General features: G+C 41.7%; 1 protein-coding gene across 1 annotated transcript in view; it reads right to left on the bottom strand.

Annotated features, from left to right (window-relative positions):
• Phactr1 (phosphatase and actin regulator 1) overlaps positions 1–23,939 on the bottom strand; it is a 412,563-nt gene that overhangs the window by 31,880 nt on the left and 356,744 nt on the right. Inside the window, 3 exon segments of the mRNA XM_090356490.1 lie at positions 3,532–3,688; positions 6,042–6,289; positions 19,833–20,154. Coding sequence (XP_090212616.1) covers positions 3,532–3,688; positions 6,042–6,289; positions 19,833–20,154 — 727 coding nt within the window.

Below are 23,939 nucleotides of genomic sequence, written 5' to 3'. Positions count from 1 at the left end.
GGGGAAAATAGGGACACATACACTCAGACACTCTCTCTCTCTCTCTCTCTCTCTCTCTCTCTCTCTCTCTCTCTCTCTCTCTCTCTCTCTCTCTCTCTCTCTCTCTCACACACACACACACACACACACACCCGAGGGAGGATATCATGTAGAAGTGAAAGAAGAGGTTCAAGTGGTACATATTTAAAGCCAAAGAACAACACAGATTTTCCACCAAACCAGCAGACGTTGGAGAGAGGTATGAATAGATTCCTTTCTGTGTTTTTTTTTTTTATCATGTCCCTTTATTTGTTCAGGAAGTGGCTGGACATGACATGGACATTCCTGGAGTTTGGGCCTGGGGGGTCTCAAGTCCCAGTTTCATCTTTGTGGAAGCTGACATTATTTTTCTGTGTTTCTTTCCCCATCCTTGACTTTAGTACTATTTTTAGAATGTTGCACATTATCTTTCTTTTGCAATTAAAACTGTCAGGCTAAAATGATGCCTTCCATCTCGATTCTTGCATGAGGACTGCAAAGCTGGACACATGGTTTTCAAGGAGTTTTAGATTTCTGGCTTATTATGGCTGCCTTGCACAGCCCAAGAGTAACACAGACTAATGGCTTCAAAATGTCAAGTCTATAACCGACTTGTAGTCTTTTAGTCACTTTCTATAACAAGGAGATATGCCTTTTGCCCACAATGACCAGATAGCCTAGTTTAAAGCCCACAAATGGCAAATGACTACATAGGAATCAGAGCTAGAAGCCAGAATATCCAGGTCAAACACCTGCCGGCTCTCCAATTTCCTATTCATTTTGCCCTGGATTTCGGATGAATACCTGGCTGGAAGCACAGGGTTGCGCCCTCCTTGAATCATGTCTTAGACTCTCTAGGTAAGAATCCGCAACTATATTACCTTAGAGGTGGTTTTGAGATGCCAATTAACCCTTTCCTGAGCTCTCAGCAACCTTGTCAATTTGTTAAGCACTTCTCACATCCTCTCCTTTAGGAGCAGTTCCTGAGATCTGGTTAGAGCTACCGCAGGCCCTACCCCCCAAAAAGAAACTCTTTAGTAGAAGGAGTAGAGGACGTAGATTCTGAACTAGGATGCAGGACTGCCTTGAATAATACCAGCACTGCCTATCCCTATTTCTTCTACATTCTCCTATGCATAACGAAAGAAGGCTCGGAATGAACACGTGGTAGGTAAACTTTCTGTGAGTTTTAGGAATTCCAGGCAATATTTATGTCTTGTTTGCCAAGAAAAGGCAATGGGGTGTGTGGTGGGGGGGCATTAAAAGACAAGTTTTGAATACAGAGAACTCTTTTCCTGTCATGGGTCAGCAGTGTTATTTTCCACTCTGGGTTTTGTTGCCATGAGTGTCGGCTGTCATGGAGGTAGAGGGTGGAAATGTGTTCAGGCATGAAGCTAGGGGATTGTCTCTCTCTCTGTCACTCACCAACCTGGGTAGTCAGATGGGAGGGCATGTTACTCCATTCACAGAGCAGTCTATTATTTACCCCTCTGGGCTCTGCTCCTCCTGTGACAGAGGAGAGGGAGGAGTTACAACAAAGGGCATACATATTTTGGAGTGGAGCTGAACTCTGGGAAGAGGGGTTAGTGTCAAAGAGCTCCTTCTCTATTTCCCGAGTTCCTCCTTAGGATAGTGCCATTCTCATTATGTGTACATTCTACTCACCCTCAGAGATGAGATTTGACTATGTGTAGTCTGGGAGAAGAGACCTAGGGAGATGGTAATCATTATGTCCAGTCACTTTGGCAACAGAATCTGGAACAATGATCCCCAAAGAAGCACTGACACTGAGATGTTGTGAACATCAGCTCTGCTGTAGAGCATACCATGATAAGAGAGAGAATCCTTGGAGCAGCTGCATAATGAAGAGAACAAGATCAATGGACAGCAGTTCATAGACGCTTCTGTTAAACAGAAGAAAAAGAGTATTCACTGACTATGGGCTATACTCTCTTAAGAGGTCCATCCTAAAATCTTAAGAAAGACCTTCCCAGGGCACAATGGCTCATGTTTGTGATCTAAATTACTCAGAGGAGGTGACTGGAGGATCATGATGTGAGGCCAAAATGTGGGCAAAACGTTAACCCATTATCAATAAGAAAAGCTGAGTGTGGTGGATTTTGCCTATCATTCCAGCTACTAGGGAGGGAGTTGTAAATAGAATCGAGATCCAGGTCTGGTCTAAAGCACAAGATCTTACTGAAAAATAGCCAAAGCAGAAGGAACTAGAGTTGTGTTTCAAGTAGTAAAGCATCTGCCTAGCAAGAAGATGTTGAGTACAAATTCCAGTACCATCCAAGACAGAGTAAGATCCAGACAATCATTCTGTGACTACATTAGTATAGTCAATGAGAGAAAGAAGGGAGAAGGAGAGAAAAAGAGGGAGGGAGAGAGAGATATGGAGACCATAATATGAGGGCAATTCATCCATTAGTATTGACTATTCACATAGTCCATGTCATTGAGCAACATACTTCAAGAGGAAACTAGATTAACTCTAGAAAGCAGGTGCTCTTAAATAACAATGTAGATCAGGATGGAGGGAAAAAAAACCAGCACAATGTTGGACGGGGTTCATGCTTGTATATCTACCACTTTCCCCACATGGGTGATGTAAAACTCAACGGTTGCTGGGTGGAGTAAATAACATTTTAACAGATGATCAGGAGCATACACGACCAATATTGTTTTACATATTTAGATCAACTTGTTTGATTTACTCAACTTACTGTTTTACAAACATTGAATCACAGGCAAAACGAACCAGAGAATCAGAGTTATTTGAAGCTATACAATTATTAAGAGGAAGAGTGTAAGATTAAATCCCAATTGCCTTCAGCATCTTCTCTATACACTTGGAAGTGTGTACATAATGTAAATGCTCAATGTGTTAAGTGCTACCACAAACAAGAAGCATAAATATGGGCACAGATATGTCTATTTCATAGGGAGGCTCAAGAATGAAATGAATACACACAAAATATTTAGAAAAATGCCTAGAAAATAATGACTCAACAAATGCTACTCAAGTCTGTAAAACGATGTTGTAGAGTACAAATATGTGGCTGGTGTTTACTGATAAAACAGGAAGCCATACCTGTATCTTAAATATCCACACATAGATAAGCACTCAAGAAGAGACCCAGAGGAGTAACGGGGCATCACTACCAACCACTTAACAGTGCAGCAGAGTGGTTTTTCCATTGTTTTGTGCTTAACAAAGCTACAACTCTGATATAGGTAAGTCTTCAATCTTCTTGGGGGAGGATGATTCACCCTTGGAAGCTTGCTTTTTTGTTCTCCCCCTAAAAAACCTTGACTCAACTGAAATTTTTAAGACGAGGATGGACAGAAACAAACCCAGGGGCTCACTGCCCTATAAAACAATACTGACAAATACCCTCAACTGGTCTTAGTTAAGTTATTCAGAGGATGAACTGGGGATGGAGATCTATTACCATCTGGAGAGCCAGATCTCACGTCAGGAGGGCAGAGAGGGTACTGTTCTCCTACCTGGTGAGCTTCGTGCCAATCTGCTGCCTCAGCTCCAGCCTCTCCTCATCCGTCTGTCTGGGGAGGATATTCTTTTCTTCTAGCTCCCGCTTGGAGGGCCTGTTGCTGAGTTTGATGGCTAAGGAGTCCTTCCTGCAGACTTTCATGGCTAGGGAGCCTGCAGGAGGGAGAAGTGGGTTCATTGACACAGACAAGTAACTGCATGGGTTCCCATACTATCTGCTGTGGGTCATAGGGTAAAAGGCAAGAAGAAAGACCCCCCCAAAGGCTTTGATAGGAGCTCTCTTAGTAGAGTCCCAGTCATCTATACACTTTATATACAGGTGGTACTGTGCAGGATATGTGGGGGAGAAATGGGGAAAGCCAGTCTCTTCCTCTAGAAAAATCCCCGCATGTAGTCAACATTATAAAGAACAGGCATAGCTGTGCAGAGCCACCCACTGCAGAGGGGGAGCAGCCAGGGAGGGCTTCACTTAGGAGGGGTTGAAACTGGAAGGGGATGAGGCATTCCCACAGCATGAGGTTGGTAAGAATCCTTACCTGCTGTAAAGTAGGAACTCCCCAGAGAAAGAAAAGAGCTATTTAGGAGCTGAGGGAGGGGTTGGGGGTAGGGTAGGTAGGGTAAAAGATGACGCAAGGGCTAGGTCGGGTAGATGTGGAGATAAGGAAACACAATATTCTTGGGTTAATTTTGTTTTAACATACATGATCTGAATAGGCAGAGATGTTGGTATAAATCTATAAATACCACGGCTGCTTTTGCTGTCAGAAAGCAGTTGAAAAAAAATCTAAAGGCATTTTTGGTTGACAAATCTGAGACTGTGGTATAACAGTAGCTATTGGCATCTAACGAGTAGAAGCCAGGGAGGTTGTAAACATCCTACAGTACTCAGATCTTGATGAAAATGTCACGAATGTTGAAACTGAGGGACTCTAGGACAGAGAGTTTAATTCCCTGGCAAGGTGGCACAGCTACTTCTTTCACTCTTGAGTCATTTTGGTCTTTAAGTCTCTCTACCCCCATCACTTTGGTCATTTTATAGCTCCCAGATCTCAAATGTAGCTAGCTCTGCATAGCCTGGTAAGCAGAAAGCAAGAAGTGGATATAAGCTAGCAGCAGGTTCAAGGATTCCCTTGGATCTTACTTAGCAATGATTTTTTTCCTTTTTTTTCACATTTTTTATTGTAATTAATAGAAGGGTTACATTATATTCACCAGATATTCACCAGATAGAAGGTGCATTACTTGACAAACACTGATACCCTTTCTCATGTTGTGGTCCCTATTTCCCTTCCCCCATCCCTGCGAATGTTTTCTTTTTTGTTCTTGCATAGGTTTAGAATATTGGCTATGGAATCAAATCCCAGAACTACTTTTTAGCACATGCAAGGCTTTGAGGCAGTTCCTTCCCCGCTGTTTTCTGTCCTTACCTGTAAAATGGGGCAAATAATACCTATGCTTCAAGACAGTTGTAAGGTACGCATAAGCAACATGTAGCACTTTGCTGGGCACATGGTACATGTCCACTAAATGGAGGTTGTTATCACTAATTCGATTGTTGCAAACTGGCCAACTATTAGGCTGTACACATATTACTAGTGTTTATTTATTATTCAGGGCAAGACTGATAGCTTTTGAACTTGGATTTCTTCTTTTCTCTTAGTCTATTCAAAGGTCTTACATGACAGATTTACATTCACTCCCCAAAAAGTTGATAGGGTTTATTTAATATGGATCAGTTATATACGTAACAATTAATATTTCTGTATATTTCCTAAAGGGAAACAGAGTTTTGGCAAAGCCCTTTCAACTCTGCAATAAAAAAGAAGGATTGCATTCTAAAAAGGAAAAGAAAGAGATATGAAGGTGGTAGAATGGTGTTGCAATTTTTACAGCTATGCATTTAGGGTTTTTTTCTTTTCTTTTCTTTTTCCTTTTTTTTTTTTTTTTTTTTTGCCAGTCCTTGGCTTGAGCTCAGGGCCTGAGCACTGTCCTTGGACTTTCTCAAGGCTAGAGCTCTACCACTTGAGCCTCAGCACCATTTCCGGCTTTTTTTCTATGTATATGGTACCGAGGAATCGAACCCAGGTCTTCGTGCATGCTAGGTAAGCACGCTACCACTAGGCCAAACTCCCGGCCCCTTCTTTTCTTTTTCTTTTCTTTTTTGCTAGTCCTGGGGCTTGAACTCAGAGTGTGAGCTCTATCCTTGGACTTTCTCAAGGCTAGCACTCTATTACTTGAGCCAAAGCACCAGTTTCAGCTTTTTCTATGTATGTGGTACCAAGGAATTGAACCCAGGTCTTTGTACATGCTAGGCAAGCACTCCTGCCACTAGGCTAAACTCCTGGCTACAGCTATGCCTTTAGAAGGTATTTATCCTCTCCTATTACTGCTGAAACTGAGGTTCTCATTAACCCAGGGGCCAAGTACTACAAGCCTTATTAGAACCTAGGACCCAGGTATCTGGGTTAGCTCACTTCTCACACCACCATGCTTCCCATGCACATACTGGTGTACAACGAGCTGTCATCATCTTCATCCTCCTCCTCTTCCTCCTCTTCTCTTGTGTATAGGCAAGAAGAGTCTTCATAGTCCGACTCATGAGGCACATTTTCTTTATTGTCATCACATTCAATCACAACGGTTGGCACTTGTCTTATTTCTGGGAGACCCAGGGGTCCTGCTTTTGTGACACCGTCACTGGAGTGCAAACCAGAGCTGTGGTAAGAAGTGGAACAGGGAACTCGCTGCTCAGAACTGCATAAAGACAAGGAAGAAAGGGGAAACTCATTTTAGCTAACATTCCTTCTAAATGCCTGGGGAACTGTTGTACAATTCGGTTGCCCAGGCCTAACTGGCAGTACCCACCAGACAGAATCAACCCATTTCTTACTGTGTAGCTCTCATTCTCTTCAGGACAGTGATTTCCTGATAGTGGCGGTGATGGGGAATAGGACAGAATTCTAATTACCTGTGGAAGCATGGTAAAGGTGGCCGGACAGCAATCTGCTATGGCGCTTCTATGTGTAGTTACTAAAATTAAACTTTTTTAAAAAGGAGCCCTAGTTTCACAAGTATTTCTGAATGAGATCAACATCTTCAAGGGAAAAAAGAAAAGTTCACTGGCAACTCCCATGTCGCATAGCAGGGGCGAAGTTGGAGATGAAGCTAGGAGAGAGTTAATAAGTACAGTTCTAGTTCTCTAAATCTATGCAGAGTGACTGGCAGGGATGGAATGTGGGAAAGATGGATTGAAACGTTGCAATAGCCGATGGAGCTGCAGAGCCAGGATGAACAGAAGGCTGGAGACCCATGCACAGACATCAAGGCAGGAAGGACCTAGAGACAGCAGTCTGCTAACGATGGAATCAGACCTCTGAAGACAGCTACAGGTAATGTCAGCCTATCGCTTTTGCAAGCTGGTTTTTCTAAAAGTAATCATGATATTCCTAGAGCTAACTCAGAATACATATATTTTTTTTATTAAAGAAAAAACAGCTATCCAATAGTCACTGCTTGAGCATTAGGAAATACAAAACATTGGAAAGAAAAAATAGTTTTCTTGGTATTCTACCTCTGCAACTCTTTGGGCAATTTTGAGTCCTTTTATTGCATGAAGTCCAACAAGAATAAAGAGAAATGTGGAGCCAGAACACATTTGCTGTTTTTCCTTTATGAAGATCAAGCCCAAGGCCTCCTCCATGCCAGTCTAGTGCTCTGTCACTGAACTTCATCCTGAACCTGGATCATATTTTAATTCTTTTTCAGATTCACTACATGTATAATTCCGATCCTTCATTTAAAGAATTCCTAAACATAGGGAACTTCTGTGGATGTCTTTTTACCATCCTAAACTAAAGAATGAGGTAATACCAGTGACCAATGTGTTCTACCTTCAAATATTTTATCCAAAAGAAATCTTACTGACATCATATAAAATCATTAGCTTTCTTTGAAGCTTTCAATTAAGCTTTAAGTTATTGCCATGTCTCATTTAGATTCAATTAACCTTCTTCCTTTCATTGTTTCCAAACAACTGTTCCCAGCCCCTCTACTTTGGACTTTTCACATAACTCTTCAGTGACACAAATGGGGAATCTAGTTAACAAAGCATAAGCTATGATGTTCACGGTGATGCGCTAAATCAACATAATCACAACAAACCTTCCACTACTGAATGGAACTAAATTGTGTATTTACAAAAACACAGCATTAGACGTTAGTGGATTAAGAGACCGATTTCCAGGCTAATTTCATAAAGATGTCAATGGGATCAAGAAGTTAGAGCACATGCTGGTTTCCAGGGTGACAGACACAGCATTTTACTCCTTGGTGTATTAACTGGAGACTTGCTGCTTTGTCCTGCAAGATGGCTTCTCTATCCAGCAACAATAGCACATTTCAACTACGCTTGGGTATTGCAGGAAGGATGAAAAAAAGAAACATGTAATTTCATAGTTCACCTTTTGCCCTATCCCTTTCCTTCTATCTGCTTTCCTCCTCCATGGTTTAGTTCTCATAGTTTATATTAACACACAGAGCTGGATGTTTATATGGCAGCTGGAAGGTAGGGATGAAAAGCAGATACTAGACATTCTTGTCTGGTGGTTAACAATCTTTTGAGACCAAAAAACAAAACCAAAAAACAAAACAAAAAACCCAATGGCTCTGAATCATAGTCCTGAGACCCCAGTGTCTGGCTCAAGGGTATTAATTAAGATATTATCATTTAATTTTCAGGGGCATCTAGTGGTGTTCCAAGGGCTCCAGGCATCTTTACCAATGGCCTAAGGAATACAAGGAAGAATAGTCTCATGGAGTAAGTGAAAGAACTGAGATAGGGAGGGGGAAAAAAGGAGATAGTCAACTGAAAACATTTAGTGGATGTATTACCCATCCCTCTAGAAACTTCTGTATATAGTATCCCATTTTACCTTCATTACAGCGCTGTAGGAGAGGAGCTATTTCATGAAGCAGGAAATTGAGGCTCAGAGAAGATAGTTCACTGGCCCACAAATATTGGTGGTAAGAGAAGGGACTGGGTTTTGAACTCACTTTGATATAACATTCTGTATCTAAAGTTTTAATTGTGAGCCAAGATTGTATATTTTGAACACAGGCACAATGGATTGTACCTTGCAAGACAGAGGAAATGTACTTCATATCTCGTCAATAATGTACATAAAAATAGGTATGGTTTCTTTGTAAATACTTTAGATCTTACTCATGAGATATTAATCAAGCCACTTCTGGAGCAGTGAGTCTAATGGTTTTACCTTACATACTGGGTTCAAAACAGTCAGGAGAGTAAAGGGGTGCATCCATTTACCTAGCTATTATACCAAAGTGGCAGAGAGCCTTATGTCCTTACTATCTAGTCCTTTGTAGAAAAGGTTTACTTGTCCCTGATTTAATGTTTCCTAAACCTTGATCATATTTATACCTAATTAATTCATTATGTAAGTCATCTTGTTTTTTTTTCCCTCATGGTACTGGGCTTTGTATTTGCTAGGGTGCTCTCCCTAGCAAAAGTAACCGTGTCTCTGGTTATTTTTGAGAAACAGTCTGGCTTTTTGCTTGGGATAAGCCTGAATCGTGATCTTCCTACTTACACTTTTAGCTATCCTCAAAGGTGTGTGACACTATACCCAGCTATTGGTTGGTCTGGGGTCCTCTAAACTTTCTTCCTGGGCTGGCCTGGAACCACGAGCCTCTCAATTTCTGCCTCTGGAGTAGCTAAAACTATAGATGTAAGCCACAGGCAGTATGCAGTCTGTATGAGCCATCTTTGAAGTCTATGTATACTTTATTTTGATATTGTTAAATTAGTACTTTTTAAAAACGTAGATACATAAGGCCATATAGTATGATGCTAAATGAAAGGACCTCCAGGATATAGAAACAAAAGCCATATAATGAGTGATTGTTGTCCTTAATGTACTATGTCATCTCTCATCTCTTTTGCTGTCCCTTGGCTATCTCATATGGTTACAGTATTTCACCTTGTTATCTGACACACTGTATATATGCACATTTGGTTATTTGAAATCGGATAGGGAATGGGGGAAAACAAGATGAGGGGTAGGGGTGTGGGGAGGGAAAGAGGGACCAAGACATGAGAAAGGGTATTAATGTTTGTGAAGTAATGCACCTTCTATCTGGTGAATACAATGTAACCTTTCTATTAATTACAATAAAATATATGGAAAAAAACTTAAACTATTTGTGCTGGTTAGCTTTAATCATTTGTGACAGAAACAACTTAAGGGAACAAAGATTATGTTTTAGCTCATGGCTTTCAAGGGCTCAGTATAAGATCGCTTGACCTCAGAATGTCATGGTGGTGGCCAATGGGAAAGATTCTTTCACTCTTGGTATCCAGGAAGCAGAGAGTGAGAGAGTACCTGAGAACCAGGTATAACTTTCAGAGACATCCCTTCTTCAGTGACTCACTTCCTCCAACTACACCTAACCTCCCAGAGTTCCCAGAACCTTCCAAACTAGTGCTACCAACTGATAAGCAAATGTTCAATACCCAGGGCGATGGGAAATACTTCATATTCAAGCTATTACACGATTTTAGCCATGTCTTTCCCTTGTTGTGTATGCTTTTCTGGGGGGGCAGGGATAGGGGATCGTGGGGCTTGAACTCAGGACCTGGGTACTGTCCCTGAGCTTTTTCACCCAAGGCTAGAGCTCTGTCACTTTGAGCTACAGTACCACTTCTGATTTTCTGGTGATTAATTGGAGGAAAGAGTTTATGCACTTTTCTACCTTGGCTGGCTTCAAACCAGAACTGCCAGATCTCAGTCTCCTGAAGGAAGTAGGATTACAGACGTGCCCAATCACATCTTTTTCTTTTTCAATACTTAGACTGGCACCCAGGACCTCACACACGCTACTGCTTGAATTGGGCCCATAGCCCTTAGCTTTATCATAGACAAATGATCTTGGCTATCATAGATTTATATCTATTATATATCATAGATATATCAACTATATATGTTTATAACTTATACCAAAGTAAATGTATATTGTACTATTGAAAATATACATGTCAACATTTATATTGTGCATATAAATTTGTACACTTAATAACATAGTAAAACTTTCATGTAAGGTTGTTTTAAACTCATTTTAGAGACCATCAATGATGGAGACATTGAATTTGGGTTATTTGCTTTCTGTAATATCAGCATGACTGTCATTCTGGGCCAGACAATTCTTTCCTTTGGAAGGCTGCCCTTTGCGATTGTGGTACATTTTGCATTTCTTCTATCTTCTACTTATGAGGTGCCAATAACATTGTCTCCAAAATATTTCCAGACATTGCAAATCAGTCAAAATCAGTCGTTGCAGTCAAAATATTTCTAGATATTGCAAATTCTTCTCAGGGGAACAAGATGGTCCTGAGTTGTGGGGAGTGCCACTGTTTTCCAGTATTCACAAATGATTCTGTTTCTTGCTACAAGTGTGGTGGTTTAAATGTAAAATTCCAGCACCAGGGAGGCTGAGGCAGGAGAAGAGCAAGCTCTCTATTGAGAGACCCTTTCTCCCTAATCTAATGAACATGCATCCAGTCAACACAGTGGTGCTTATTTTCCTACCATTTAAATCAGCACATGCTTCCAAAAATCCTGTAGACTCTAAAGTGATCTTTCCTATTCACTTCTGGGTTAGGGGGAGGCAGACTTCATTTTCGATACCTCATAGAGGAATGAATGCAGGAACACTGACAACTAGTTAGGGTGATTCCATCAGTAAGTCTCCTCTGAAGAGAGTGTCTCTCCATTATGTAACAACTGGCTGATGGGAGGAGAATGCTACTATTGACCCCTCCCCATCTTATCTATTTGTGAGGAATTATTTGTTTCTAACGTCTTGGAAATTCTTGTAAGGCATCAGAAACACTTTGTAAAATTAAAAACCACTGTGTAGTTTACATCTTTAATCTTCCTTAAAAAATACTCGAGAACCATTTACCATAATTTCTAAAGAAATAAAATGATACTGCTTTCTGGCATCTGATTTCAAATGCGTGACTCTTAAAATGAAAAAAAAAATACCCGAGAGAGAAACATTCATCTCCCCAAAGGATTGAGGAAATTTATTATCTACAAATATGACACTGCAGATGAAATTAAACTTCAGTAGGGAGAGCTCCTATAACTTCGTCTACATGAGTTATGAAGAGATTTTTCAAAGGGAAGAGAGAACAATCAGCTATTTTCATCTTAGAGACCAAAAATGTGTGAGAAATTATGCTACAAATTACAATGCCTAAGGCTAAAAAAATGACAGAAAAAACCACAGGAACCCAAGAAAGTAGTTAATCAGCTTCATTTTAAGGAACTAAGCACATATTGTGTGGTGTGTGGTGGACTAGGATTAGCCTTCTAAGATAGAAGAGCAACACTGGAGCCTTTTGTTTTGTTGTTGGACTTCAGTCAGCAGGGAACTATGCGATTCTATATATAGATGGGGGTATTGAGCCTTTCTGAATACAGAATGTATTTTATTTTTTCCAGAAGTGGTAATGAGTTTAAGTCATTTCCATTCCATTGGTCTACTCAAGGACCAATGAGCCACATCTCTGAAATATCATCTGGGATTTGGATGTGATGATTAATGCCACAAAATGGAAAGTTTGGCCAACAGCCTATGCCTTCCAATGTTCACTAACTGTGAAACTCATCAGTGGTGGCTTTTCTACATGATTTTGTCTGTAGACATTTGAGTGTGTCCTCCATCATGCCTGGCTAGGGTGGTACCAGAAGAGCTGGATGTGGAGAGGAGGATACTGTGACTGAACTCTAGCCAGGCTATTTACCAGCTGGGTCGTTTGGTTCCCTTTCAGTCAGTGGAGAAACCTGCTTGCTTACTCACATATGGAGAGATGTGGGTGGGGTGTGATGACCCTTGAATAGATGAGATATTCTTAACAAATAGATATCTTATAATGGAGAGATTATTTATTAAAACACTTCCTTTAGTATGTGTGTATGTATCCATTTATATTTGAGTCAGGATCACTTTATGTAATCTAGGCTAGTCTCAAACGCATGATCTTCCTGCTTCTGTCTCTAGACTTCTAATATTACAAAGGTACCACCACACTCAGTTGTTTTTGCCATCTATATATTTTGGCTAGAACAAAAACCCCAACAAACCATTTTGTACAATGTTCCTAAGAAAACAAAAAAAAATCAATACTTATAAATTGAAATAAAACAGTTTCTATTGAAGATAAGAATTCAAGTGCAGATTTTTTTCTCTCTTGAAAATACACTCTGTTTTATCTTCTTAAGACTTCAAAAGGTGTTTTTGGTTTGTATGGTCTCACTTGAACCTTCTGCTTACCAGTTAGCTTGCTCACCATGACATAACCCTACACTAAGATCCCATCCCATCCCTTGAAAAAGCAGGTAAAACAGAAAAAGCAATATGTACATAAAGGCAGCATTTAAGATGATAAAGACAGATCTAGTGGCACTGTGGTTCAAGTGGTAGAGTGCTAGCCTTGAGCTGAAGAGCTCAGGGACAGAGCCCAGGCCTAGAGTTCAAGCCTTACAACAGAAGGGGGGAAAAATATCAGTGTTAGAGACACAGAAATAGAAGCTGGAAAAAAATAGAAATCAAAGGAAAGAAAGTAAAAAAATAACTGAAGTTCGAGTTTGACAATTGTCAGATAAATCGAAAACCAGAATTGCATAAACACTTAAAGAGATGGTATTTCACAGAAGAAAACGTTTCCCTGGAAATACATTGTATTTAACAAGATATACCATTTGCTATGCAGTGAACAAAGCCCTGAGCTTTAAATCAGTGTTGCTTCATATGCAAGTAACACCAAGAGCCTGGACAACTAGGCAATGACCTTGTCTGCTTGTGTGCATGGAGAACTGTGATGAAACATCATAAACAAATCAAGGCAGCAAGCACACTGCAGTCAGGCTGGAAGGAGCCCTAGGGACTGTCGAGTTCAGGACCAAGCCTTACCCAGAACTTCCTGTGCCTCCTGAGGTAACGTGAGAAAATGAAACAGATTTATCCTAGGATTTTAAACTGTATTATGCTCTTTGGAAGCTTTAAAAACAGTCATGGAATAATAGAATTTTAGAGACTGAAGATTTTTCTTTTGGCTACTGATTTCAATTTCTGTTGTTCCACTTTAAAAGGATTCTTTTGTCAATATGTTTGACAAGGGAATAATCTCACCCCTAGCTAATATATAACCATACAAAAGGATGTTATAAACAATTAAGAAACCCTATGCTTATAATTAATATTATTTCAAAGGAAAGATGCTGCTTTCAAAGAATTGTATAATTCTATCATGGATGAAGGAATACTCAGAAGGTGTTAAGAGTTCAAGAAGGTTCTGGAATCTTCCTGGATGGTTGTCCACGGTTCTAGTCTTTCAGATATATACCTAACACTCCAGCTGAGATAAAGCTAGTCTAAGAATGTTCACATTAGAATTAACAACTTACTTCATTATAGCTAATGTGGAGTTGGACAGAGGTTTAGCAAATAAACTGATTGGTTGGGTTTTTCTCCTGTAGGTGCTCTAGCCCACTTTGGGACCGCTGCTGGCCCTGTCTTTCTCAAGAACCTCCGGTGTGTCCCCTCAGATGCTTCTGGGGTTCTTTTGTCTGTTTGGATATTCTCTCGTTCTCTAAGACTGGTCTTCTAAAATCCTGGAGGACAACTGCCAATTTCCTCCCTTTAATTACTGAAGGTCTCATTACCCAGCCAGAAACACAGCTTCACAGGAGAATGAACTAGAATGATCTCTCATCCCCCCTTCTCCCTCTTCCTCAGGCCATGCCTCTTTTGGGGGCTGTCAGTGATCACCCCAAGCTGCACAGGTAGCTATCAGTCCTACTGCACAGTACTCTCCCACCTTGTTTCCTTTCCAGTACTAATCTCAAATCTCCCCTTTCAGGGGACATGCAGCTTCGGGGGGGATACACAGCTCCCCTGAAGGTAGCCACCCTCTGTGTTCTTTTCAAAGCCTGGCCTAGAAAGCATATTCAGTAAAGAATTGTTGATGGTGACTAAGTGCTTGCTCTTAGAGAATGTATCTCTATGGTTTAAGCCACACAGCCTGTGTACTTTGCTATGGCAGTCTTGGCAAGCTAATGTGTTGGTGATCTGGTTTTGTGGAACACTGTCTCATTCGCTATTATGTTGGGCATGGCCTGAGGAGACAAACCACTAAGCAGGAGGGCAAAGCAAAGCAGAGAGGACAATGGAGGTTTGAGCTTGAGGACAGAGGAGCAGGAGCAGAGTGGCTATGAGCTAGACATCTCTTTGCAGATCAGGCATGGTGCAGGAAGAAAACAAAGGTGTAAACCGTGAGGCTAAACTGGGTGCTGGTGTCTCATGTAACCCTGGCTACTCAGGAGGCTGAGATCTGAGGAGTACGGTTTGAGGCCAATCAGTGCAAAAAAAAAAAAAAGTCCATGAGACTCTTATTTCCAATAAACTACTCTGAAGAAGCCAGAGGTAGGGCTGTGGCTTTAAGAGTAGAATGCTAGCTTTGAGAAAAAGCAGCTCAGGGTCAGTGCCCTGGCCCAGATAAGCCCCAGGATGGATGGATGGATGGATGGATACACATACGGATAAACACACACACACACACACACACACACACACACACACACACACACTTGTTTTTTCCTTGAGCAACCAGCAGTATGGAACTGTCTTTAGTCAAGATGATAATTTTTTTCCCTCAGAGTGAAGTTCTTTGACAAGCTTTCTAAACCTCCCTGGAGGTCAACAAGGTCCAGGTTCATATTTCACTTCTTTTGCTAACAGGAAAAGGAAAACACAGAAAACTATTTAACATCAGAAAGAAAACCAGTGGTTGATTAGAATTTACCGAATTCCCAGATAGATGCAACTACAACGTGGAGTTTTACTTTAGGTCTTAAAATTGAAAAAGAAAAGAGAATAATAAAAGAAAATACAACAAGACACATTACCAGTGGAGGGCACAGAATATAGTCTAATTCAGAGGAACTGGCGCAAACAAAAAAAGTTCAAACAAGAATTGGCTCAATCTTCTTTGTAATGTACCTTTTAGGGCCACAATGACAGCATTTCTTTGCTGTATAATTTTGGTTAATGTCATTGTTATTTATCGGGCATTGAAAATATGCCACATAATGACCCAATTGATTTGGATTGATGAAATCATTTGATGCTCACAAAATAACACTAATGAGGTTGTTGCTGTTATTATTATCCTTGCTTCCAGATGAGGAATGGAAGGCCAAATGAGGTTATGCAACATGCCTTGGGCCACAGTGCTCATCAGCAGCGGGTCTGAGATCCATCTAAACCTTAGTGTTAAGAGTCTGGAACGCACATACTTGGTCATGAGGTGGGATAAATACAGACCTTTCCTGGGGCTTGAAGAAAGCACAAACCCTTCAAGGTTGCTTCAATGGATCTAGTTCTAGTCTCTTTCCTCCCGGAGGAGGGAAGAGGAAAGCAGGGAGAGCAAGGACATAGTGGGCCAGCAGACAGAAGGAATTAGGAGGGTGAGACAGGAGTCTCACAGCAGATGAGACGGAATTAGCAACGGTTACACATAGGATAGGAGAATCAAAGGTGTCAGAAGTGACTCAAAGTCAAAGTTTCTGCTTGAGCATCTAGAAGTATGAACCTGTTTTAATCAAGGACGGAAATGTTCTTTAAAGTGAAGTCCTTTGAGAATCCAAGAGCCAATGCTATGAATAAAAACCTGGTATTTTTTTTTATGCTATTAAGCAGCTGAGGATAGAAGACAATTAAAAACTTCTTCATATGGATCAGAACAGAGTCATTTAATCTCTGAACAAAAGGTCGAGAAAAGCCCTTAGGTAAAGGACTTGGTAGCTTCTTTCAAAGGTCTGAAAGTCTTTCATAGGAAATGATGATTAGAAATAAGATTTGGGAGATTGAATAAAAACTTTTTAGCTTAATGTAGGTAAGGGCATAATATGAGTCAGGCCTTCTCCACAGTAAAGCAGGCTGCCTTGAGACCCAGTGAGGTTCTCATTCAGAGACTAGAGGAAAAATGATCATGAATGCTTTCTCTGACAGGACATGGCTTCCTACATGGCTTTCACTGCAGTAGGAAGCTAAATACATCCATAGGGCCCAGAGTCTAGTGTAATTAGAATGGTGGCCAATTCATTATTTGATTTTCTGGCTACCTACAATGTTTCCATCAGGATCAGACTTCTGGTTGGTTCTGAGGCTAGGAGATCTTGGGGCAGTGACAACACACATGTGGAAAGGCCCAACAATCCTTGCCAGCAGAATGCTTTAGTGTTCAATGACCTTTCTTCCTGCAGTGCTTTGGGATCACCAGACATTGTAGAGAAACTCTTCTTTCTGAATAAAACTTGGTTACATCAAGAATAAAATCATGTTGACAGGCAACAGGAGGTATTTCATTTTGGGGGGTAGTGATAAGAAGGGTGACCTCATCTGAGGCATCATCTGACACATTCCTTCACTTGAGGGGAAGTAGACTGTGGCTTTATCCTGCTCTAGGACTCTCCTAGGACTGAGAAAGCTACATGGATAGTCAGAAAAATCTCTCCAATCTTTATGTGTTTGGGAAGACCCTTCTCTTCCTTAGGGTATATAATCTTGTTAAAGTGACATGTGGGTTAATCCTCTCTGTCCTAGCTGCCATGACTTGAGCAGAAGTTGAGGGAGACAGAAAGAGGAAACAAGCAGCAAGCAGGGCGCAAGGTACGGTGACATCTTTGGTTCAGCTGCCCATCTCAGCTGAAATCCCAATGTCCCCCTTCCCTTGGATTGATTTCAAAAACAGTTTACTTCAGTAGAGGCCCAGCAGACTCCCTCATTAGTCTAAACTCCACTGAAATATTCTACTAATACCCATGGATACCATGAAATGGTTTAGTTTTGTTGGTGGTGCTCATAGGGCTTGAACTCAGGGCCTGGGAGCTGTCCCTTAACTTTTTTGTTCAAGGCTAGTGCTCTATCATTTTGAGTCACAGTGCATTTTTCAGTTTTCTGGTAGTTAATTGTACATAAGGGTTCCACAGAATATTTTCTTTTGCCTGGGCTGGCTTTGAACCACGATCCTTAGATCTCAGCCCGTTGAGTAGCTAGGATTCTAGGTGTGAGCAACTGGCACCTGGCGGAAATGGTCTATTTTATATGGGGCCATATTAGCAAGATCTTGCTGATCAGGTTGTCACAAGTGTCTTTATGCTGTCACAGGCAGCATAAAGTTTATAGGGTGGAGGATCACACTGTTGTAAGTTGGCATGGAGTATCAGCTGTGGTGTAGTATAGAATTATGCACGTGTAAAATGGCAAGATCCAGGCTGGGTGGCTTGGCACCTCTATATACTGTCTATAGCAAGGCTTTTCACATGTCTGCTCTGAAACAACGGTTCTAATTGTGTAGTTCTCTTCATTTGGAATCCATTGAAAACTCGCCCTTTTGTAAAATAGGAGTGTTAAAAATAATGAGAGCCTTTTTAATCACAAGACTCAACAGACATAAAATTATCCCGTCTAACTCTATAAAAGTATCCGAAAGTGTGCTCTCAACTTCTGTCCTCGTGGGTGCCGACAGGTGACAGGTGGTCTGTGCCACTTCCTTGGAGGAGGTATTGAGTGACTTTCTCAACCTCTCCTGCTTTCTCCTTGAGGATTAAATAAGATGATGTTTCTGCTGTGGATGATGCTGATGAGGAATAGATGAAAAGGTTTCATCTAAACGTTAAGATCTTCATGTTCTTATTACTAATAACTATAGTTGCAAACAGCAGCAAGGGGCCAAATTAAGTTTTGCTTTTGCTTTTGAGGACACAACATAATGAAATCAGAAAACCGAGAGGCGAACAACTTCTCCTGGAGTTCGTCTTTTCCCAAGCACACATGATACTTGGACCAGGAGGCAGGAAACCAAAGCCTATTAGATGCCTCTCCTGGGTACATCTTGCCCTTGGCTCTGCCTTGAGATCCCTTGGGCCTTCAGAACTGCTGTTTTCTCATCTGCAAGTCCCCATGAATAGCAGTCAGGATCCTGGGACACACATTCAGGTCAGATAGACACTTTTGCCCTAGATGGAAAAACATTCTCCTTGATATGTAGGGAATTCAAGTCACTTGGACATCGTGTTAAATTATCCAGGCATTTCTCAGGCCAAGGCAGGGCGGTGGTACTGGAATACTAATGTCAATGCATGTGTGCACACACACTTGTGGTTCAGTACCAGCCAAAGGTTTGGGCTCTTCTCCATTGGAGGTAGGGAACTGTGGTCTCTGCTCCAGTTCTGCCAGCAGGAGTCCTCTTTGAGGTCTCCCAGAAATGCTTTGGAGGCAGTTCCTGTGAAAGATGGGACTGCCCTATATTCAACCTCACGTGGTCTGCTTCCACTTTGCTGATTTTCAACAGAAGAGGGCATGTCTCTTCCTCCCTCTAGCATCCTGCCAGATACTGACCTTTCCAATTTTCCATTTAAATTGTCTTTCTGATATCATGGAGTAACAGTCACAAAATTAAAAAGTGAGCAGTACAGAGAGATGTGAAATATAAGCTTATTTTCACCCCGCCCCACATTTCCTTGCCCCTAAGAGAAGTTCTATTAATGACTATATGCACCTTCTTTCACAAAATGCTTTTGTACCTTCTTTCACAAAATGCTTTTGTTTCTCTAAATAACATAGATGATCATGCGTGCGTGCGTGCGTGCATGTGTGTGTGTGCAGAGGGATGGAAATGTGTCTGTGAATGCTGTTTCTTGTAGGTTTTTTGTTTTTATTTTTTGCACTGGCCCTAGGGCTTGAACTCAGGGCCTGGGTCTGTCCCTGAGCCTCTTTGTGCTCAAGGCTAATGCTCCACCACTTGAGCCACAGAGCCACTTCCAGCCTTTTCTGAGTAGTTTATTGGGGATAAGAGTCTCATGGACTTTCCTATCCAGGCTGGTTTCAAACCATGATCCTCAGACCTCTGCCTCCTGAGTAGTGAGAACCACTGGCACTTGGTTTGCAAATATTATTTCCTTTTGATCAATGTGATTACTCTTGGATTTACCAACTGACAATATAATTTAAAAAAAATTCTATACGTACTTAAACACAGGCGTTCCTTAATATTCAATGTCTGGTCTGGTTTTACTTTCCAGTCTCCTCCTTATCCTTTCCACCCTCACCCTGGGGGACGAGCTCTTGTTCACACTTCTCAGGTGTGATCCCAATCCCCAGATGGCCCCCCTCCCCCCTCTCTCTCCCTTCCCTCTCCGACCTCCATTACCTTTCCAGCCTCTGCATGGTCATAGCCAGCGTCTTGTTCAGCTCGTCTATCATCCTGCAGCCCGAGGGGTGCATGGGGAGCGTGCCTGTGGAGGAGGGGAGGTGCTGGCCATGGCCGCCATACTGCAGCTGGTGCTGGATCTGGGATGGCAGGACTGTGTGGTGGTGCTGGGCCACACCCTGTGGGCTGCTCTTCTGGGCTGCGTACGATGCCAGGGAGAGCTCTGGGCCCCCGACGGGCATACAGATCATGACTTTCTTTGGAGGTAGCGGAGGTGACAGTTTCACTGGCAGACAAGGCAATTTCACAGGGGCGCCAGGATCTGAGAGAGAAAGGAGGGCAAGAGGTGGATAGACGTGAGTTGAGGCATCAGAAGGAAGTAAGAATGCCATCGCTCTCTCTACCTTGGGACCATAGGGCACTTAGAATGCTATGAGACCAGCTGGAGACATCAGATGGAGGAGGTACTCAGCTAGAGCTTTTACCAGCCTATTCCTTAGGGAATCCACTAGCCTTAGGACCTGGCTGGTAGTGGTATGGTCTCAGATATGTTTGATTGAGGTTCCCAAGCAAGCCTGGCAGAAAGGCTGCAGAAAAGGACATAAGTTCTTCAAAGAAAACTTTTCAAGGATCTGCCAAGATTATCTACAACTTTGCCTTTATGAATACAATACATTCGTTTGGTTTCCACTTTCCAGTAGTTGGGCACTTGGTTCAAATCCTCTGATAGCACACTTCTCTGCAAGTGACTTAACTTTGAAACATCTTGGGTTTTGGATGTTCGGGGTAGGAATATTCTACTTGCGTCATGCTTCCTACATTCCAGATACCAGTTTAAGTGCTTTTTCTATGACAGTCCTGTCTTCCAGCCAAATCAGTCCTTTTAACTATGAGGCCTATGAGGATTATACTACACTTATGTTTATATAACTGTATTTTTGCCTAAATAACATTGACCATAGGTAATATGCACCATGGTACTAAGTGCCTAGATCACATGACAGAAGGTACAAGCCATGTTTAAACATAGACTGAGCTGAAACATGCTGATAATGTATTCCTGGAAGAATTTGCATGTTTCCTAGAAAGAGATCCTCTAAAAAGATGCAAGGTAGATGAACCATTTTACGATCATGCAGCTATGAGTGGCTGGAAGCAAAAGTCCCAGTTCACAATTAGGATAGAGCAAAAGCTTGTAATTCCAGGGTCTCTGGTAAACTTGCTCCCAAAGGCAAAGCTCCTATACTGACCTCAAATTCCCATCCTATTACTGTGATCACTATGGACTTGGCACAAGGCCACCCTAGGCATGACTGTAACAAGAAGTATGTGCCCATTCTGGAGTGTTCACTGAGATGCAGAAACTCTAGCTCTTGGTGCCAACTTGTTTTCCAATGGCTCCAGAAAGCTGTAGTGCAATCTACCATATCTCAATGTATTTATGGTTTTCCCTCAGGAACTCTTTCCCATGATCCTCCATACATGAATTCTGGGTCTATCTAAGGCAGAAAAGGTCTTATTCCTTTCACCAGGAGAAGGACGATAGAATAGGGATGCTCTACCTAAGTGTGACGATGCTAGAAGGTTCTGCTCATCTTAAGTGACAACCTCCTGTATGATAAGATTTCCTGTCATTACTTTCATAGCAAAAATGAATCAAGTGGACCCCAGAAATTCTATCAAAACAGGGCAAGAAGAAACAGTGAAACGAACCAATAGAGATAGTTCTTCTGATTGTTCTAGAAAAGATAGATAATAGGCACAGGGAAGACCCCGCCCAACATATACTGGTTGTTCCAGTATATGTGGGTATCATTTAAATAAGGGCAGAAAATGAAAGCGAACCATTTTAAATCTGGTTTTTCTTTTTTTTTCCCCAGTGGACTAGGTAAGAAAATTAAGAATCAGGCTAAACAGGTAGAATCCTCTGTTTTCTGTCAATTTGCTGTTCAGTCTCTATCCCTGCCTCTAGCCCTCACCTTCTCAGCCCTGCTAAATTCCAGTAAATGCTTGAACAGCTCAGATCTTTATTTTTATATTTTTTTATGACATCTTAATATCAATTTATGTCCTTTAACAGATCTGGAAGCATGGTGTGGAATGAGCAGCATATCATTCTGAATTTCTGTCCACTTCCTTATCTTTCTATCCATCTTAAGCTTCTGTGTTCGCAACTCCCTTGACTATGTCCTCAGTCTGGGATCTCATGGTTTATGTGGATATAAGTCCCAGCCTGCCAATCTGTCTTTACACAGATATCTCCTGAAATGGTCAGCGAGACATACTTTTGGTTTCACATGAAGTTTGTCCATGCCAACACATCCGAGCGCACTCTCAGTCACAAGTCTAGTGTACGTTTTCTACTCTTCCATTCTGGAGTCCAATATGCTTGCACACTGGGCTTCTCAGTAAACAACTCATTTCTCCAGCAGGGCCTTTGTTTCCTCATCTCCTGGATTATCTTCCCTACTCCTGCTTGAAGATCAAAATTGCCTACATTCTTCAGAGTACAACTGAAGACTTACTTCCCCTCGCAGCCTGCTTTTCCCTTGAGCCTGTGTGACTCTGATAAGTCAGCCCCACTGAATTCTGCTCTGTTTTATCCTGTTAGTGCTTGTTCACTTCCTGTTAGTTCTGTCCCCACCCCCATGCCACCTCTTAAGAGTCCAGCAACATTTCTGTATTTCTTGCAGGGTGCCCCAGGGGTAGCAGCACTGGCAAGACTCAAGGGTGGTAAGTACCCAGCCTCATGCTCCTCAAGAGTGTGTGTGTGTGTGTGTGTGTGTGAAGGAAGGTAGGTGTGAGAATTATACTTCAAATGATTGTCTCAAGTATTAACTACTTAATCAACTGTTTAGCTTTCCTAGAGCTGATTCAATGCATTGGATTCTCCTTTCTGTCTTGTTGCTGATCTTTTATTTGCCTTCTGTATACTTTATGCCTGTATTAAACAAGGAAATATATGGCTAATACTCGTGTGTGTGTGTGTGTGTGTGTGTGTGTGTGTGTGTGTGTGTATGCATGTGTGACGGTCCTGGGGCTTGTACTCATGGCTTGGGTACTATCTCCAGCCTCTTTTTTGTTCAAAGCTAGCATTCTACCACTTGAGCCACAAACCCACTTTTGGCTTTTCCTGAGTAGTTTATTGGAGGTAAGGGTTTTATGGACATTCCCGCCTGGGATGGCTTTGAACTGCAGTCCTCAAATCTCAGCCTCCTCAGTACTTAGGGTTACAGGTGTGAGCTCCCAGTGTGCAGCTCTAATACTCACTTTTTGTTTAGATATTTTCCTAGCAAGGATGACAAAGTGAGAGGGATTCGGTCACATTGTACAGCAGGGCACCCATTTTATTTATTCTTTCAAGATGTCAACTTCTCAAAGTTATATTTTATCAATCTCATTAGGGAGAGCCAACTTTATGAACTCTACTCAGTGGGTCTACTTTGGACTCTAGGAGTCTGCTTTATGAAAAGCTACCAGATCACTCAGAGGTGGAGAGAAACACAAAATCAGTACTAAAATGTGTTAGAAGATAAATTTTAGGGTCATATACTCACTCAGTTTTGCTAGCCTCCACAAATTAATCTCCTTGATGTGGGCATTCAATGGAGAAGATGGGATGAATATCTCACATGGTTTTAATAAAATTAAATAAGCTAAAGTACATAAACTGGATAGCATTGTGCCTGAGGTTCAGCAGCTCAACAGGACAGCAACTACATATAGGTCCATCCATACTGAAGGTTTCAAGAATCCCACTCTTTCAAGGCTGGCTCAGACCATCATAGGTCTTTTGCTTTCCTTCTCCTCATCTGTTTAGGGCAGAGGAGAAAAGGGAGAATACTGTCCAGCTTCTCTTACATTGAGGATCTTCTAAATGAAACGTGATCTGTAGATAATCAAGCCTGACAGCATTGTCTAGGAGCTTTCCTTTCTGGAAACAAAACAAGAATTCCAAAGGCTTGGGAGGGATAAGATTTGGTGAGCTGCTGCTCTTAGAGGCTAAGACAAGAGATGCATAATACTTCCACTATGAGCAAAGGCAAGAGTCCCATAGTGAGTAAAGGCTGTCTTGAGATCTCTGACCTGCTGGGCTGGAATCCCAGC

Source organism: Megascapheus bottae, chromosome 22 (genome assembly GCF_031878675.1).
Source record: "Megascapheus bottae isolate mThoBot1 chromosome 22, mThoBot2.hap1, whole genome shotgun sequence".
NCBI classification, from domain to species: domain Eukaryota; kingdom Metazoa; phylum Chordata; class Mammalia; order Rodentia; family Geomyidae; genus Megascapheus; species Megascapheus bottae.
Note: the sequence above shows the minus strand (reverse complement) of the source record. Positions and strands in the feature narration are given on the sequence as shown.